We start from the raw sequence: 18,149 nt of genomic DNA, 5'->3' as shown, positions 1-18,149 counted from the left end.
CACAGAAATCTGTCATAGTTTTATATACTAACAATGAACTATCAGAAAGAGAAATTGAGAAAACAATCCCACTTACCATCACATCAAAAAGAATAAAATATCTAGGAATAAATCTAAAGAGATAAAAGACCTATACTCAGAAAAATATTAAGATATTAATAAAAGAAATTAAAGAAGACACGAAGAACTGGAAAGGTATTCCATGTTCATTGATTGGAAGAATTAATGTGGTTAAAATGACCATGCTACACAAGATAATCTACATATTTAATGCTTCTGTATCAAAATACCAATGGCATTTTTCACAGAACTAGAACAAATAATCTAAAATTTGTATGGAAACACAAAAGACCCAGAATAGCCAAAGCAATCTTAAGAAAGAAGAACAGAGTTGGCGGTATCATGCTCCTTGACTTCAGACTATACTACAAAGCTACAGCAATCAAAACAGCATATGGTACTGGTACAAAAACAGACACATAGATCAATGGAGCAAAACAGAGAGCCCAGAAATAATGGGCAATTAATCTATGACAAAGGAGGCAGGAATATACCATGGGGAAAAGACACTCTATTCAATAAATGGTGCTAGGAAAACTAGACATCTACTTATAAAAGAATAAAATTAGAATATTTGCTCACACTGCATATAAAAATAACCTTAAAATGGATTAAAGAACAAAATGTAATACTGGAAACCATAAAACTCCAAGAATAAAACATTGGCAGAACACTCTTTGATATAAATCGTAGCAATATTTTTTGGATCTGTCTTCTAAGGCGAAAGAAACAAAAGCAAAAATAAACAAACAGGACCTAAATAAACTTAAATATTTTTTCTCACAGCATACTAAACCATTGACAAAATGAAAATACAGTCTTCTGAATGGGAGAAAATATTTACAAATGATATAACTCATGAGAGGTTAATATCTAAAATAAACAGCCATTAAAAAGAATACACTTGAATCAGTTCTAATGAAGTAGATGAAACTGGAGCCAATTACACAGAGTGAAGTAAGCCAGAAAGAAAAACACCAATACAGTATACTAACGCATATATATGGAATTTAGAAAGATGGTAAGGATAACCCTGTATGCGAGATAGCAAAAGAGACACAGATGTATAGAACAGTCTTTTGGACTCTGTGGGAGAGGGAGAGGGTGGGATGATTTGGGAGAATAGCATTGAAACATGTATAATATCATATAAGAAACGAATCGCCATGCAGGATACAGGATGCTTGGGGCTGGTGCACTGGGATGACCCAGAGGGATGGTACAGGGAGGGAGGTGGGAGGGGGGTTCAGGATGGGGAACCCGTGTACACCTGTGGCGGATTCATGTTGATGTATGGCAAAACCAAAACAATATTGTAAAGTAATTAGCCTTCAATTAAAATAAATAAATTTAAATTTAAAAAAATAAATAAAATAAACAGCTCACAACCCAATATTAAAAAAAAAAAAAAAAGATTGAGAAAATGGGCCAAAGATCTAAACAGACATTTTGCCACAGATGATACATGGATAATTAACAGGCACATAAAAAGATGCTCAACATCACCAATCATCAGAGAAATACGAATCAAAACCACAATGAGATATCACCTCACACCAGTCAGAATGTCCGTCATCAGAAAGACCACAAATAACGAAGGATGGAAAAGGAACAGAGAAAAAGGAGACCTCGACACTGTTGGTGGGAACGTAATTGGTATATCCACTATGAAAAACAGTATGGAAGTGCTTTAAAACACTAAAAATACAACTGGCATATAATCTAGCAATTATCTTGAGTATATATCCAAAGAAAATGAAAACACTAATTTTGTATAAGATACATGCAGCCCAATGTTTATTGCAACATACTATATATGAAATAGATAATTAATAAGAACTTACTATATAGCACAGGAAACTGGACTCAATAATCTGTAACAATCTATATGGGAAAAGAATCTGAAAAAGAATGAATATGTGTATATGTATAACTACATCACTTAGCTGCACACCTAAAACTAACACAATATTGTCAATCAACTATCTGCTGTTGTTCAGTCACTAAGTTGTGTCCAGACTCCGCAACTGCAGAGATTTCCTTTTTCTCTGTTCCCATGAACTGCACCATGCCAGGCTTCCCTGTCCTTCACTATCTCCTGGAGTTTGCTCAAACTCATGTCCATTGAGTCAGTGATGCTATCCAATAATATAAAATAAGAATTAAATTTTTAAAAACTTGTATTCAACAAATCTAGATAAAATTCAGATATTCCAAAGAAAACTAGGTGGGGCGAGGAAGAAATTAGGTAGAAGAAAAGCGAGATCAGCAAAGCCAGATTGAAAAAAAAAATTCACTGAAACATCTGCCTAACTACAACATGCCAAAAACATTTCTGAAACTGCTTCTAAACATGCCAGCATATCTGCCTGGCGTCCTCTAAGGGGTGCCATCCCAGTGCCCATCCTCGTGCTCATGGCCTTTGTCCTGAGACCTCTTCTTGTTTCTCAGGCCGAGCTCCCCTGTACCTAGATCACTTGATCACCCAGAACCACCACCAACGCTTTAGGGGCTGCCCTTGAAAGGTGACACACAAATAAAGCATCATTCACAAGGTCAGGAACAATCACGCAAGGCCTTCCAGGGTGTTGGCAGGGGGCAGGAGATATACAAAATGAGAAAAAATGGTGTCCTATTCTGTGAAGAATCAAGTTTTTAAAGATATGGTATTAAAAAAGAAACCTTTCAACAATCCTCACAACACCTTAAGGAAGGTGTGTCTCCTGAACACACCATGTAATTCCATGTTTTCATGCCTTGGCTCATGCTCAGCACTCTGCCTTCAGCTCATTTCATTTTCACCCCCAACTCTGTGTCTCAAGCTTATTCCTGAAGCACAGGCGTCACTTCCTGCTGCTTTCCATGCTCCCTAAAGCAGCATTCCTCACCCCCTTGGCAGACTCCGCAGCACTTACTACAAGTCACTACCACAGCATGGAAACCAGGGTGGGACTGTGTCACAGGGGCCATGAAGGTGGAATTGAATGGCAAAGACAGACATGTTCAGTATTTCTGCATTGACTTTTAAGGTAATTCAGACAAAAAAATACATTTTGTACACCAAATTCAAAATTCCATGGATATTATTGTTTGTGTGTATGCTAAATCACTTCAGTAGGTCTAACTCTTTGCGAACCCATGGACTGCAGCCCGCCAGGCTCCTCTGTCTATGGGATTCTCCAGGCAAGAATACTGGAGTGGGTTGTCATTTCCTTCTCCAGGGGATCTTCCCAACCCAGGAACTGAACTCCTTCTCTTATGTCTCCTGCATTGGCAGTGGGTTCTTTACCACTAGTGGTACCTGGGAAGCCCTACTAAACAATATTATTGTTTAGGAACAGGCTAAGTATGAGAGCAACGTATATTTTTCAAATACTAAGAAATAACAGTCCAAGTGGACTCTACATGGATGTACAGTGACATGAACATGTATCCATGAAGCAACATGATGGGGCGTGTGTCTCTGGAGCTCCCTGTGGTGGCTGGGGTGTGCACAGGGCCTGACATGTGGTGGGTGCAGGAATCTCATGTTGAATTGCTGGGAATGAAGGACTCCAGTACAAGGTGGCACTCTCTCGATATACACTACTACCTGCATCAGTGGTCCTTTATTTTAGAGCACCTGTCAGGTAACAGCAGCCTGCTCTTGCCTTTCAGATGACCCCTGTCATAACAGTATTCCTCCCCTTTATTTTCCAGGTAAAAGAAAGTGTTGATATGCAAATGTCTTCACCTCTGGTCAGGTGGTTTCTGCACTCATTTCTAATGGGTCAAGTTCCTGGGCTGTGACTTTCACCACCCTCTACACTGTCAGAAGAAATCCTCCAGCACTGATAAGGCCCTGGCTTGGCTGCCTCTCTGTGTCAACCTCAGCAGTGTGTCCCTGGACCTGCCCATCGAGGGAACTCCAACTTACATTGTACACTCTGCCATCTTCGGTCGTGTAGATCCGTGGAAACAGGCCGTTTGCGTACCGGGAAGCCACAAGTCTCCCCAGAGACACCACATAATCTGCATGTTTATAAAGAAAAGCAGTCAAAATGGTACAATATCAACACTTATTTTTATTTCCAAACGCTCATCTCTGACATCAAATTATATCTGCGATGCTTAGAATTCTGTTCTAAATAATGAAGTATTTCCAGGCACTATGATAAATGTGACTGCTATAACACCAAATGTATGAATGAATGGGAAGGATGAACAGTGTTTATTTCTTGGTCTCCTGGGTCTTTTGCCCAGAACGATTAAGGCAGAGGTCAAAAACATGACATAGAAGTTATGTTTAATTCCAGAAATCTTTTATTTGGGACTTGGACTTAGTTTTCAGAATTTAAAAAATTAAAGCTAGGGGCTTCTCTGGTGGTTCAGTGGTTAAGAATCTGCCTGCCAACGCAGGGGACACGGGTTCCATCCCTGCTCCTGGAGGATCCCACATGCCATGCTGCAGCTAAGCCCATGAATCACAACTGCTGAGCCCACACACCCTAGAGCCCATGTTCCGCAACAAAAGAAGCCACCTTAATGAGAAGTCTGTACACCGCAGCTAGAGAGTAGCCCCCACTCACCACAACTAGAGAAAGACCACATGCAGCAACGAAGACCCAGTACAGCCAAAAAGTAAATTAAATGAATAAAAATTTTAAATATTAAACTTAGATATTATCTACTGTTCTCTCAAGTAGGGGGTTGTGAATAAATGAGATGAAGCAAGAGTCAGAATACTCATACAGAAGGTCAAACCACTTTCTTCTCAGAGCATATGCTCAGCTGTTCAACATCGACCCCATACACCCTCACTGAACACCCACTATGTGCTAGACACAGTGGTTCCAGAATGAGAATACAATGCTTCCTGAAACATGGTCATTCCCTCACACAACTAAAAGAAAGTTTCATGGACTAGTTATGACTTGGCAAGACAGAGATGAGGTAAGGCTTCAGGAACTGTTTTTATTGTGATTATTATTTTGTTATTATTATAAATTATTAAGGCCCAAAAGTGGTGAAGAGAGCGGTGATACTCTTGGATCCAACACTTCCTTTCCTCTGCCTTTCTAGGGAGGCAGGATCACAGCCTGCTTGGGAAAGGCAGGAAGGGCAAGGCTACATTTTATAGACCAGGCTTGGTCCCAAATCACCAGCAATGATAAAATTTACAAGTCTTGAAGTTCAATGTCCATAACAGGAAGGAGCAAAGAATGGGTACTCGAATTCTGTCAGCAATAACCTTATTCAATAAATCTCTCAAACTCTAAAACCTTCATTTCCAAGATTTCAACATTGTGACTGACATTTATAGAGCAACTTCACATCACCAGCAGCATTCTCTCTTTACCTCAGGCATTTATCTGGAGTCAGGAGAGAGGGCTGTGTTTTTGAGAACTGAAGGAGGTTAATTTATGTAAGGCTCCATCAGCTGTATTGCCAATTAAAATGAAAGGCATTGTGAATTCCTCATTCAATAATGGTGAAGTAGGTTTTATTGGCTAACTCTTACACAGGAGAAAAAAAACAAAACCTCTCAACAAAATATTTAAAAAGCTACTTGAAGGCACTAGAGAGCAATCAAGAACAGATGGAAACTGGAGTGGCATTAATTCTTTTGGGAACACATGTAAGAATTAAAGATTTTAAAATTAAAAAAATAAAAAACTATAAAAAAAAAAAAGGAAGGAAATTGGTGAGTTCTGCATTTATTTAAAAGGGGAGACAGTTTGAAGTTTGAGTCCGACCAAGTTACCAGAGCACCTGACCTGCCTCTTAAGAAACCTATAGGCAGGTCAGGAGGCAACAGTTAGAACTGGACATGGAACAACAGACTGGTTCCAAATAGGAAAAGGAGTACGTCAAGGCTGTATATTGTCACCCTGTTTATTTAACTTATATGCAGAGTACATCATGAGAAACGCTGGACTGGAAGAAACACAAGCTGGAATCAAGATTGCCGGGAGAAATATTAATAACCTCAGATATGCAGATGACACCACCCTTATGGCAGAAAGTGAAGAGGAACTAAAAAGCCTCTTGATGAAAGTGAAAGAGGAGAGTGAAAAAGTTGGCTTAAAGCTCAACATTCAGAAAATGAAGATCATGGCATCTGGTCCCATCACTTCATGGGAAATAGATGGGGAAACAGTGGAAACAGTGTCAGACTTTATTTTGGGGGGCTCCAAAATCCCTGCAGATGGTGATTGCAGCCATGAAATTAAAAGACACTTACTCCTTGGAAGGAAAGTTATGACCAACCAAGATAGCATATTCAAAAGCAGAGACATTACTTTGCCAACAAAGGTCCGTCTAGTCAAGGCTATGGTTTTTCCTGTGGTCATGTATGGATGTGAGAGTTGGACTGTGAAGAAAGCTGAGCGCCAAAGTATTGATGCTTTTGAACTGTGGTGTTGGAGAAGACTCTTGAGAGTCCCTTGGACTGCAAGGAGATCCAACCAGTCCATTCTAAAGGAGATCAGTCCTGGGTGTTCTTTGGAGGGAATGATGCTGAAGCTGAAATTCCAGTACTTTGGCCACCTCATGTGAAGAGTTGACTCATTAGAAAAGACTCCGATGCTGGGAGGGATTTGGGGCAGGAGGAGAAGGGGACGACAGAGGATGAGATGGCTGGATGGCATCACGGACTCGATGGACGTGAGTCTGAGTGAACTCCGGAAGTTGGTGATGGATAGGGAGGCCATGCTGCGTGCTGGCATGCTGTGATCCATGAGGTCGCAAAGAGTCAGAAACGACTAAGCGACTGAACTGAACTGAACTGAAATTAACTGCTGCTAGGATAAGAATCAGATCTACACCCATCAAATGATAAGTGGATAAACAAACTGTGCAATATCCATACAATTCATCTCCTGACAGTAATTGACCATAAAATGAATAAAGTTCTGGTATATGTTACAACATACTAATAGATGGATCTTAAAAACATCATATTAAATGAAAGATATCAGTCACAAACGGGTTTCCTGGCAGAGGATGAGATGGTAGGATAGAATCACCAACTCAATGGACATGAATATGAGCAAACTCCCAGAGACAGTAAGGACAGGGGAGCCTGGCATGCTGCAGGTCATGGGCTGGCAAAGAGTCAGACATGACTTAGCAACTGAACAACAACAAAAACTGGTGGCTCAGTGGTAAAGGACCCACCTGCCAATGTAGGAGACTCAGGTTCTATCTGTGGGTCAGGAAGATCCCCTGGAGAAGGAAATGGCAACCCACTCCAGTATTCTTGCCTGGGAAATCCCATGGACAGATGAGCCTGGTGGGCTACAGTCCATGGGGTTGCAAAACAGTGGGACACAATTTAGCCACTAAACAACAACAATCAGCCAAAAAACAACTCATATTATATGACTCTATTTATATGAAATGTGCAGAACAAGCAAATCTAGAGAGATAGAAAGTAGATTACTCTGGCCTGGGGCCTTATGGGCAGGGTGTATAGCTAAGAAGTACAAAGTTTATTTCTGAGGTGATGAAAATTTTCTTTAAGTTGACTGTGATGATAGTTGTACATTTCTGTGAATATACTAAAGAATACTGAATTATACATTTTAAATTGATTAATGGTATAGAATGTGAATTACATCTCAGTAAAGCCGTTATTTCTGAAAAGCAGATATGAGAGGGACTTCCCTGGCAGTCCAGTGGTTAAGACTATGCATTTTCACTGCAGGCGGCACAGGTTTAGTCCCTGACTGCGGACCTAGGATCCCACATGCCACATAGCATGATCAAAAACAATTTTTTTAAAGTAGATATAAGAATATAGCTGTGTTTTTTAAAATTAATTTTTACTGGAGTATAATTGCTTTACAATGTTGTGTTAGTTTCTACTGTACTGCAAAATGAATCAGCCATACCTGAACTAGCTGTTTTCCATTGGGATAAACATTAAAGAGATTTGCAAAAATGTAAAACAGTGCCACTCTTCCTGCTAGCATTTTTATTTTTAAAAATTTACTTATTTTTCTTAAAAATGTTATGCTAACATATAACAAGTTTGTGACTTGTAAATGAACAAATATTTTTAAAGGTTTTAGTTTTAACTTCCAATACAACAAATATCAATAGACATAAAATGCATATATTCTAAGTATAAGAGATTAAAAATGAGTACATGATATGAACATGTATAAAGGAAATGTAATGAATAAAGAAGCATCAGGGTAAAAACATTTTCATTCCCTAGTGGTTCAGTGGCAAAGAATCCTCCTGCCAGTGCAGAAGACATGGGTTCAATCCCTGGGTCAGGAAGATCCCCTGGAGAAAAGAAATGGCAATCCCCTCTAGTCTTCTTGCCTAGAAAATCTCAATCCATGGGATGGCAAAAGACAGACATGACTGAGTGACATTCTAATGACAAAACAAAATAAGAACAACTCTACTGACAGTGGTTTTCTCATCAGAAATCACGGAGGGGGCTTCCCTGGTGGTTCAGTGATAAAGAATCCACCTGCCAGCACAGGAGGCCTGGGTTTGATCCTTGATCCGCGAAGATCCCACATGCCTTGGAGCAACTAAGCCTATGGGTCACAGCTAGTGAGCCTGTGCTCTAGAGCCCGGGAGCCGCAACTGCTGAGCCTCCACTCTAGAGCCTGGGAGCTGCAACCGCTGAAGATGGCACGCCCTAAAGCCTCTGCTCCACCACAAGAGAAGCCAAAGCAACGAGAAGCCTGTACAGCACAACTAGAGAGTGGCCCCCTACTCTCCACAACTAGATAAAAGCCTATGTAACAACAAAGACCCAGCACAGCCAAAGAAATCATGGAGGCCAAAAGGAAGTAGCTTCTTTGTTTCTTTGTTTTGGCTGTGCCTCTTAGTATGTGGGATCTTAGTTCCTCAACCAAAGATTGAACCTGTGCCCCCTGTGGTGGTAGCGCAGAGTCTTAACCACTGGACTGCCAGGGAAGTACCCACACAGTCTCTCTTCAGCGCTAAAAGAAAAGAACTCTCAACACGAAATCTTATATCTGGTGAAATTACTCTTCAGGAATGAAGGAGAAATAAAGACACTGTCAGGCAAAGAAACTAAAAAAAAAGTTCCCAGCAGAACTATTCTTATAGAATAAATAAAGTTCTATAGACAGGAAGGAGATGGTTAAAGAAAGAACTCGGAAACATCAGGAAGGAAGAACACAGTAAGTACTGACACATATAAATATGTGTAAATAAAGCAGACTCTTCTTGAATTTTCTAAATCGCTTGACAGTTGAATCAAAAACTACAATACAGCCTCATGTGATTCTCAATGTATGAAAAAATAAAGCATATTAAAAATGAGGAGATTAAAGGGACATAAAGGGAAGTCGTTTCCATTCTTCATCCAAACTGGTAAAATGCTGATACCAGGAGACTTTCATATGTTACATATTTATAATGTAATACCCAGCACAACCACTAAAAGAGCTGTATGAAGGGAGACACTCAAAATATTACAGATAATTTTTTTTAATTCTTAAAAGTGCTTAAGAAACCCAGAGCTAGGCAAGAAAAGAAACAAATGGAAAACAGACAAAAAAAAAGAAAACAAAAAAACAAAATAGCAAACTCTAACATACAAATAATTATATTAAATACAAATGGTATAGAGACCACAGTTAAAAGAGATTAGCAGAAGATTTAAAAACTGATTAAATAATGTGTTTAAGAAACTTGCTTAAAATATACTGATATATAAGTTAAAAGTAAAAGGACAAAAAAGATGTTATGTAAATATTAACAAAAACAAAGCAGGGTTGATTGTATTAATGTAAAAAAAGGAAACTACAGAGCAAAGAATATTACTAAGGGTAGAGGAGGACATTATATAATTATAAAAGTGTCAATTCACCAGGAAGACTGAAATTCTAAATGGACATGCACAACAGGGGTACATTATGTAAAGCCAAGACTGATAGAACTGAAGGTAGAAATAGACAAAGCCACAGTTGTAGTTGTTGATTTCAATATCAACAACTGATAGAATACCAGAAAATCAGCAAGAATACTCAATACCACCATCATAAACAGCATCTAGTTGGCATTTTTTTAAAAAAATATAATGTTTTATACAACAAAAGAATATACATTCTTTTCAAGTACCACAGAATATATACCAAGATAAAATATATCCCAGGCTATCAAACAAACCTCAAAAAATCTAAAAGAATTGAAAGAGTATGTTCTCTGTCCACAATGGAAACAAATAAACATCAATAATAAAAGATAACCAAAAAGTCTCCAAAATCTTGGAAACTAAATAACATGCTTCTAAAAATAAAAATCCTTGAGGCAAAGAGGAAATCTCAACAGAAATAAAAAATTCTTTCTTAAGTGAAATGAAACTGAATGAAATGATATTGATTTGACAATGACAAATTGATGAAATGATAATACAACACATAAAAATATGAGGGACACAGCTTAAACTGTCTCAAGAGAGAAATTTACAGCACTAAATTCTGACATAAGATGAGCTGAAAAGTCTCAGATCAATCATCTAAAACTGGGCTTCCCTGGTGGCTCAGTGGTAAAGAACCTGCCTGTCAATGCAAGAGACCTGGGTTTGATCCCTGATCTGGGAAGATCCCACATGCCCTGGAACAACGAAGCCCGTGCACCACAACTACTGAGCCTGTGCTCTAGAGCCTGGGAGCCGCTCCTCAAAAAGAGAAGTCACCACAATGAGAAACCTGCACAGCACAGCTAGAGTAAAAGCCCTCAGAGCAATGAAGACCCAGCACAGCTTAAAAACAAAAACAAACAAACAAAAAAACTAAAGCTCCCATCTGAAGAAACGAGAAAAAGAAGAGCAAAATAAATCCAAAGCAAGCAGAAAGAAATAATAAAAATCAAAGCAGCAATCAATTACATTAAAAATAGGAAAAATAGAGAAAATCAATGAAATTAAAAACTGGTGTTTTAACTAGATCAATACTGACAAACCCCTAGCAATACTAACAAAGATAAAAACAGAGTAGACATGAATTACTGATACCAGGAATAAAACAGGGGCTATCCCTTAAAACCCTACAGACATCAAAAGAACAATGGAACACTATAAAGAACTTTACGGCTTCCCAGGTGGCACAGCGGTAAAGAGATGCAGGAGACAAAAGAGATGCAGGTTCAGTCTCTGGGTCTGGAAGAACCCCTGAAGGAGAATATGGCAACCCATTCCAGTATTCTTGTTTGGGAAATACCATGGACAGAGGAGCCGGACAGGATACAGGGTTGCAAAAGAGTTGGACAGGACTCAGCGACTAAAGAACAACTTACCACCTAACAACTGCATTCCTGGGCATTTATCCCAGAGAAGTGGAAATGAATGTTTACATAAAAACCTGTAAACAACTGTTCATAGTAGCTTTATTTGTAATATCCCCAAACTGGAAAAACACCAGGTATCTTTTAATGAGTGACAAGTTAAATAAACAGCAGTACATCCATACCATGGACTACTACTCTATAGTAAAAAGAAACAAACTATTGATAGCTGCAACAACTTGAATGAGCCTCAAAGAAACAATACCAAATGAAAAAATACCAATCCCAAAGGGTCATATGTGATACCATACATACATATTATATATGATTTCATATACATGCTGCTGCTGCTGCTAAGTCACTTCAGTCGTGTCCGACTCTGTGTGACCCCATAGATGGCAGCCCATCAGGCTCCCCCGTCCCTGGGACTCTCCAGGCAAGAACACTGGAGTGGGTTGCCATTTCCTTCTCCAATGCGTGAAAGTGAAAAGTGAAAGGGAAGTCGCTCAGTCATGTCCGACTCTTTGCAACCCCATGGACTGCAGCCTACCAGGCTCCTCCATCCATGGGATTTTCCAGGCAAGAGTACTGGAGTGGGGTGCCATTGCCTTCTCCATTCATATACATAAATGATCTCTAAAGGAGAAAATTATAGATATGGAAAACAGACTGGTAGTTGCCAGAAGTTAAGAATGTTGGAAGATAGGGTGTCTGTATGACTATAAAGGGGTACCACAAGGGAGATCTTTGTGGTGATAAACAGTTCTGTATATTGATTGTGGTGGTGGTTATACAAACTATGCAAGAAATAGAATTGCATAGAATTAGCCACACACTGTGTATCTATGTAAAATTCCTGAATTTGGTATAATGCTATGATTTTATATAACCATTAGGGGAATTGGGTGAAGGGTACGTGGGATCTGTCTATATTATCTTTGCAACCTTCTGTGACTATATCACTCCAGAATAAAAGACTATGTCAATCAATCAATAATACCAAAAAAAGAAGGTGAAATAAAGATAATATCAGATAACAACTGAGAAAAATCTGTCACCAGAAGCCCACCACTACAAGAAATGCTTAAGGAAAAAACACCAGATGGAACTTCAAATCTGGAAAGACAAAGGAAAGACAAATATTATAAATAGTATTTAAATATGTGGATTTTAAGATGCTATTTTTTCCCACTCATTTTCTTTTAAAAGACATATGACTTTTTAAAGCAATAATTATAACACTGGAGTGCAAGATTTGTAATATATATATAAATAAAATATATTAAAACAATAACACCAAGGACAGGAGTAGGGAATAAGTGGAGCTACACTGTTGCAAGATTCTTACATTATACATGAAGTAGTGCAAAGCTAACTTTTAACAGATTGTGACAAGTTAAGGATATAATTAATAGAGTAACCACTGAAAATATAATGCAAAAAGGTGGCCTTAAAGTCTTACTGAAATTTAAACAAAAATAAAAATGGAATTAAATGAAATATAAAAATATTCAACATACCCAAAAGAGGGCAGAAAAGGAGGAACAGAGAGGGAAGAAAATGATGGGACAAATGGAAAACAAATAGTAAAATGGTATACCTAAATCTGGGCTTCCTTGGTAGCTCAGCTGGTAAAAAATCGCCTGCAATGCAGGAGACCCTGGGTTGGGAAGTTCCCCTGAAGAAGGAATAGGCTATCCAATCCAGTACCCTTGGGCTTCCCTGGTGGCTCAGATGGTAAAGAATCTGCCTGCTATGTGGGAGACCTGGGTTTGATCCCTGGGTTGGGAAGATCCCCTGGAGGAGGACATGGCAACCCACTCCAGTATTCTTGCCTGGAGAATTCCATGGACAGAGAAGCCTGGCGGAATACAGTCCATGGGGCGCAAACAGTCGGAGATGAATGAGCAACTAAGCACAGCACAGCACATACCTAAACCTAACTAAGTCAATTACTACATTAAATATGGAGAAGCAAACTACAATCAAAAGACAGAGACTGGACTTCGCTGGTGGTCCAGTGGTTAAGAATCTACCTGCCAATGCAGGAAACATGAGTTTGATCCCTGGTCCAGGAAGATCCCACATGCCAGGGAGCAACTAAGCCTGAGAGTCACAACTACCAAAGCCCATGTGCCTCAATCATATGCTCCTTCACAAGAGAAGCCAGTGCACTGAAAAGCCTGCACACTGCAACTCGAGAGTAGCCCCTGTTCGCCACAACCAGAGAAAGCTTGTGCACAGCAACAAAGACCCAGCGAAGCCAAAAACAAATAAATAAAATGAATAATGAACAAACTAATGTAGGTAAACAACAAAAGAAAGAGATTATCAGACTGAGTTAAAGGGGTACTCTTTAATGACATTACAACTGGTTTGAAAGTGAAAGAATATAAACATGCATGCCATATAAAAATGAACAAGGAAGTTGCAATAGTTAGTTAGACAAAGCAAATGTTAAAACAAGGACTACCATGTGAGATAGTTGGACATCTCAAAATTATCAAAAGTTGCCAATTCATCAGTGAGATATGACAATCTTAAATATGCATGCATTCAGAGCTTAAAACTATATGAACAAAATTGATAAAACTAAAGGGAAAAATGATGTACTCTGCATATAAGTTAAATAAGCAGGGTGACAATATACAGCCTTGATATACTGCTTTCCCTATTTGGAACCAGCCTATTGTTCCATGTCCAATTCTAAATGTTGCTTCCTGACCTGCATATAGGTTTCTCAAGAGGCAGGTCAAGTGGTCTGGTATTCCCATCCCTTTCAGAATTTTCCACAGTTTATTCTGATCCATACAGTCAAAGGCTTTGGCATAGTCAATAAAGTAGAAATAGATGTTTTTCTGGTACTCTCTTGCTTTTTCCATGATCCAGTGGATGTTGGCAATTTGATCTCTGGTTCCTCTGCCTTTTCTAAAACCAGCTTGAACATCTGGAAGTTCACGGTTCACGTATTGCTGAAGCCTGGCTTGGAGAATTTTGAGCATTACTTTACTAGCATGTGAGATGAGTGCAACTGTGTGGTAGTTTGAGCATTCTTTGGCATTGCCTTTCTTAGGGATTGGAATGAAAACTGACCTTTTCCAGTCCTGTGGCCGCTGCTGAGTTTTCCAAATTTGCTGGCATATTGAGTGCAGCACTTTCACAGCATCATCTTTCAGGATTTGAAAGAGCTCACCTGGAATTCCATTACCTCCACTAGCTTTGTTTGTAGTGATGCTTTCTAAGGCCCACTTGACTTCACATTCCAGGATGTCTGGCTCTAAGTGAGTGATCATACCATCGTGATTATCTTGGTCGTGAAGATCTTTTTTGTACATTTCTTCTGTGTATTCTTGCCACCTCTTCTTAATATCTTCTGCTTCTGTTAGGTCCATACCATTTCTGTCCTTTATAGAGCCCATCTTTGCATGAAATGTTCCCTTGGTATCTCTAATTTTCTTGAAGAGATCTCTAGTCTTCCCCATTCTGTTATTTCCCTCTATTTCTTTGCATTGATAGCTGAGGAAGGCTTTCTTATCTCTCCTGGGCTGGGCTGGAAGAAGCATAAGCTGGAATCAAGATTGCCAGGAGAAATATTAATAACCTCAGATATGCAGATGACACCACCCTTATGGCAGAAAGTGAAGAGGAACTAAAAAGCCTCTTGATGAAAGTAAAAGACGAGAGTGAAAAAGTTGGCTTAAAGCTCAACATTCAGAAAACGAAGATCATGGCATCTGGTCCCATCACTTCATGGGAAATAGATGGGGAAACAGTGGAAACAGTGTCAGACTATTTTGGGGGGCTCCATAATCACTGCAGATGGTGACTGCAGCCATGAAATTAAAAGACGCTTACTCCTTGGAAGGAAAGTTATGACCAACCAAGATAGCATATTCAAAAGCAGAGACATTACTTTGCCAACAAAGGTCCGTCTAGTCAAGGCTATGGTTTTTCCTGTGGTCATGTATGGATGTGAGAGTTGGACTGTGAAGAAAGCTGAGCGCTGAAGAATTGATGCTTTTGAACTGTGGTGTTGGAGAAGACTCTTGAGAGTCCCTTGGACTGCAAGGAGATCCAACCAGTCCATCCTAAAGGAGATCAGTCCTGGGTGTTCATTGGAAGGACTGATGCTGAAGCTGAAACTCCAATACTTTGGCCACCTCATGCAAAGAGTTGACTCATTGGAAAAGACCCTGATGCTAGCAGGGATTGGGGGCAGGAGGAGAAGGGGACGACAGAGGATGAGATGGCTGGATGGCATCACTGACTCGATGGACGTGCGTCTAAGTGAACTCCGGGAGTTGGTGATGGACAGGGAGGCCTGGCGTGCTGCCTATTCATGGGGTCGCAAAGAGTCGGACACAACTAAGCAACTGAATTGAACTGAACTGAAAGGGAAAAATGGACAAATTCACTAGGAAAAAAAATCACTAAAGATGTAAAATATCTCTACAATACTATCAACATCTTGAGCTAATTAACATTTATGAATACCACTTAACAACTGCAAAATACACATTCTTTTCCAGCATGTATTACATGTGCAGCAAGATACACACTGGAACACAAGTCAAATGTCAATCAATTTCAAAAGACTAATAGATGTTCTCTAAACTCAACAGAATTAAATTAGAAATCCAACAATGACAAAAAGCTATCTTTAAAAGCCCTAAAATATTTTAAAATTAAACAACATATTTCATTTTAAAATATGAATCTAAGGAAAAAGATTATGAATCTAAGAAATCTAATCTAAGAATATGTATCTAAGAAAAACAGAAAAAAAATATTTTATACTGTGATTCAGCCTAAGCTAAGCAATGCTTTGGGAATACTTATAATTTCAATACTTAGGGGAATACTTATAATTTTTCTAATATCTATGAGAAAAAAAAGAAAGGTTTAAAATCAATTATCCAAGTTTCCACCTTAAAAGTGAGAAAAAGAAATGCAAGTTAAAGTAGAAGTAAATACATAATGAAAATCAAAGCAGATACCAATGAAATGGAAATTAAAGAACATTTAAAAAATCAACAATCCCAATATTTGATTCTTTAAAAAGAGATATGATATACCCCTAACAAGAGTTATCCAAAAAAGTGAGATAAAACACAAATTATCAATGTCGGAAATGAAAGTAGGAACATCACTACATATTCTACAGGCATTTAAAAAATGTCAAGGGAATATTTGAACAATATTTTGCCAACATATTAGAAAACATGCACAAAAGGGACAAATTCCTTAAAAAACAACTTTCCGAAACTAGCATGTTTCAAAACAAAACTAGTTTCAAAACAAAATTTGAATAGTTTTACGTCTATTACAGAAATTGAATTTCTTATCAAACTTTTCTTACAAACTCCAGGCTCAGATAAGTTTTACCAGTGAGTTCTATCAAACATTTAAAGATGAACTAGTACCAATCATATACAAACACCATCAGAACACAGAGGAGAGGGCAACACTTCCAAATCATTTTATGAGGCCAACATAATACTGATACCAAAACCTAATAATACCCTTTGAATAGGCTTCCCTCGTGGCTAAGATGGTAAAGAATCTACCTGCAATGCAGGAGACCAGGTTCAGTCTCTGGGTTGGGAAGATCCCCTGGCGAAGGGAATGGCAACCCACTCCAGTATTCTTGCCTGAAGAATCCCATAGACAGAGGAGCCTCATCCATGGGGTCACAGAGTCAGACATGACTGAGCGACTACTTTCACCATTTGAAAAGGAGGAGTCTGCCAGAGTCAGGGTCTATGGGATTCCTATACTATTCCCTGCTCCCTGTTGGAGGGCAATACTCCTGGGAATTGAAAATCAACATTCTAACCAAGACATTTAGAAAAAACTGGACCATTAACACAAGCAGGCCACAAAAGGAAAATATTGAGTTCTCCCTGAAACCACACAGACCTATTACCCTAATCCATAGCCTCCAAAAGGGGTTTGCACATGCCAGGGAGGAGCAAGACATCTGCAGGGTGTGAGGGGTATAACTTATATTTAGGTTTTATTTCATCTTTAAAAGAAGAAAGAATGAAATTAAGTATTACTAATATTTAATAGGTGGATTAAAGATTGTACATCTATATAATATACATATATTGGGGGTCCATGTGCAAATCTTTTTTACCCATTAGGATGTGAGATCAAAACAAACTCAGAGGAACATCCCTGGTGGTCCAGGGGCTAGAACTCTGTGATCCCAATGCAGGGGGCCTGGGTTCAATCCCTGGTCAGGATGTTATATCCTGCATGCTGCAACTCAAAGATCCTGCATGCTGTGACTATTAATAAGGCCTGGCGCAGTCGAATAAATAAATAAATATATATATTTTTTAAAAAATCCAACTCAGAGACCTGTGTTTTGAGGCGACTTCAGAACTGATGCCGCCTTCTCAAAGGCTAAAGGGCAGCATGCTGTTTGGGTTTTCTAGTCAGCGCTGCTTTGTATTAATACCTTCACAATGTGGGAATCCAATCTGCGATAAAATCTGTTTCAAGGTCAATTTGTTGCTCTTAAGCCCATGCAGCTGAAGCCATTCCTCAGATGAGATGAGACTCTGCTTGACTGAGTCTGTTCTAGTGTCGCTCAGCCCCTCTTGCTTCCGAGGCTGCTCCTCAGAGATGGTGGAAGATGAGCCTGGTACTTCCATCTCTGAATTAGGATCTAAGTCACAGGAACCTCCTGTAATGGCAATTGTCAAAATCAGACTTCCTGAAAACTTGGAAACAAGCTAATATCAACTGAGGACTGGTTTAATATATATGAGTACAATCATTACACTGAATGCTATTTAGCACACGTAACAATAATACAAATT

At 39.0% G+C, this 18,149-nt stretch overlaps 1 protein-coding gene across 1 annotated transcript in view; it reads right to left on the bottom strand.

Moving 5' to 3' along the window:
* Window positions 1–17,981, bottom strand: part of VWA3B (von Willebrand factor A domain containing 3B) — a 179,413-nt gene extending 161,432 nt beyond the window's left edge. Inside the window, exons 1-2 of the mRNA XM_052649405.1 lie at window positions 17,786–17,981; window positions 3,977–4,071 (exon numbers count right to left, since the gene is read on the bottom strand). Of these exons, the coding sequence (XP_052505365.1) occupies window positions 3,977–4,071; window positions 17,786–17,981 (291 nt within the window). The remainder of the gene's footprint in view (window positions 1–3,976; window positions 4,072–17,785) is intronic.
* Between the last annotated feature and the right edge of the window lie 168 nt (window positions 17,982–18,149).

This window comes from Budorcas taxicolor, chromosome 11, assembly GCF_023091745.1.
Source record: "Budorcas taxicolor isolate Tak-1 chromosome 11, Takin1.1, whole genome shotgun sequence".
Taxonomy (NCBI): domain Eukaryota; kingdom Metazoa; phylum Chordata; class Mammalia; order Artiodactyla; family Bovidae; genus Budorcas; species Budorcas taxicolor.
The sequence above is the reverse complement of the archived record's forward strand: the minus strand, read 5'-3'. Positions and strand labels throughout refer to the sequence as shown.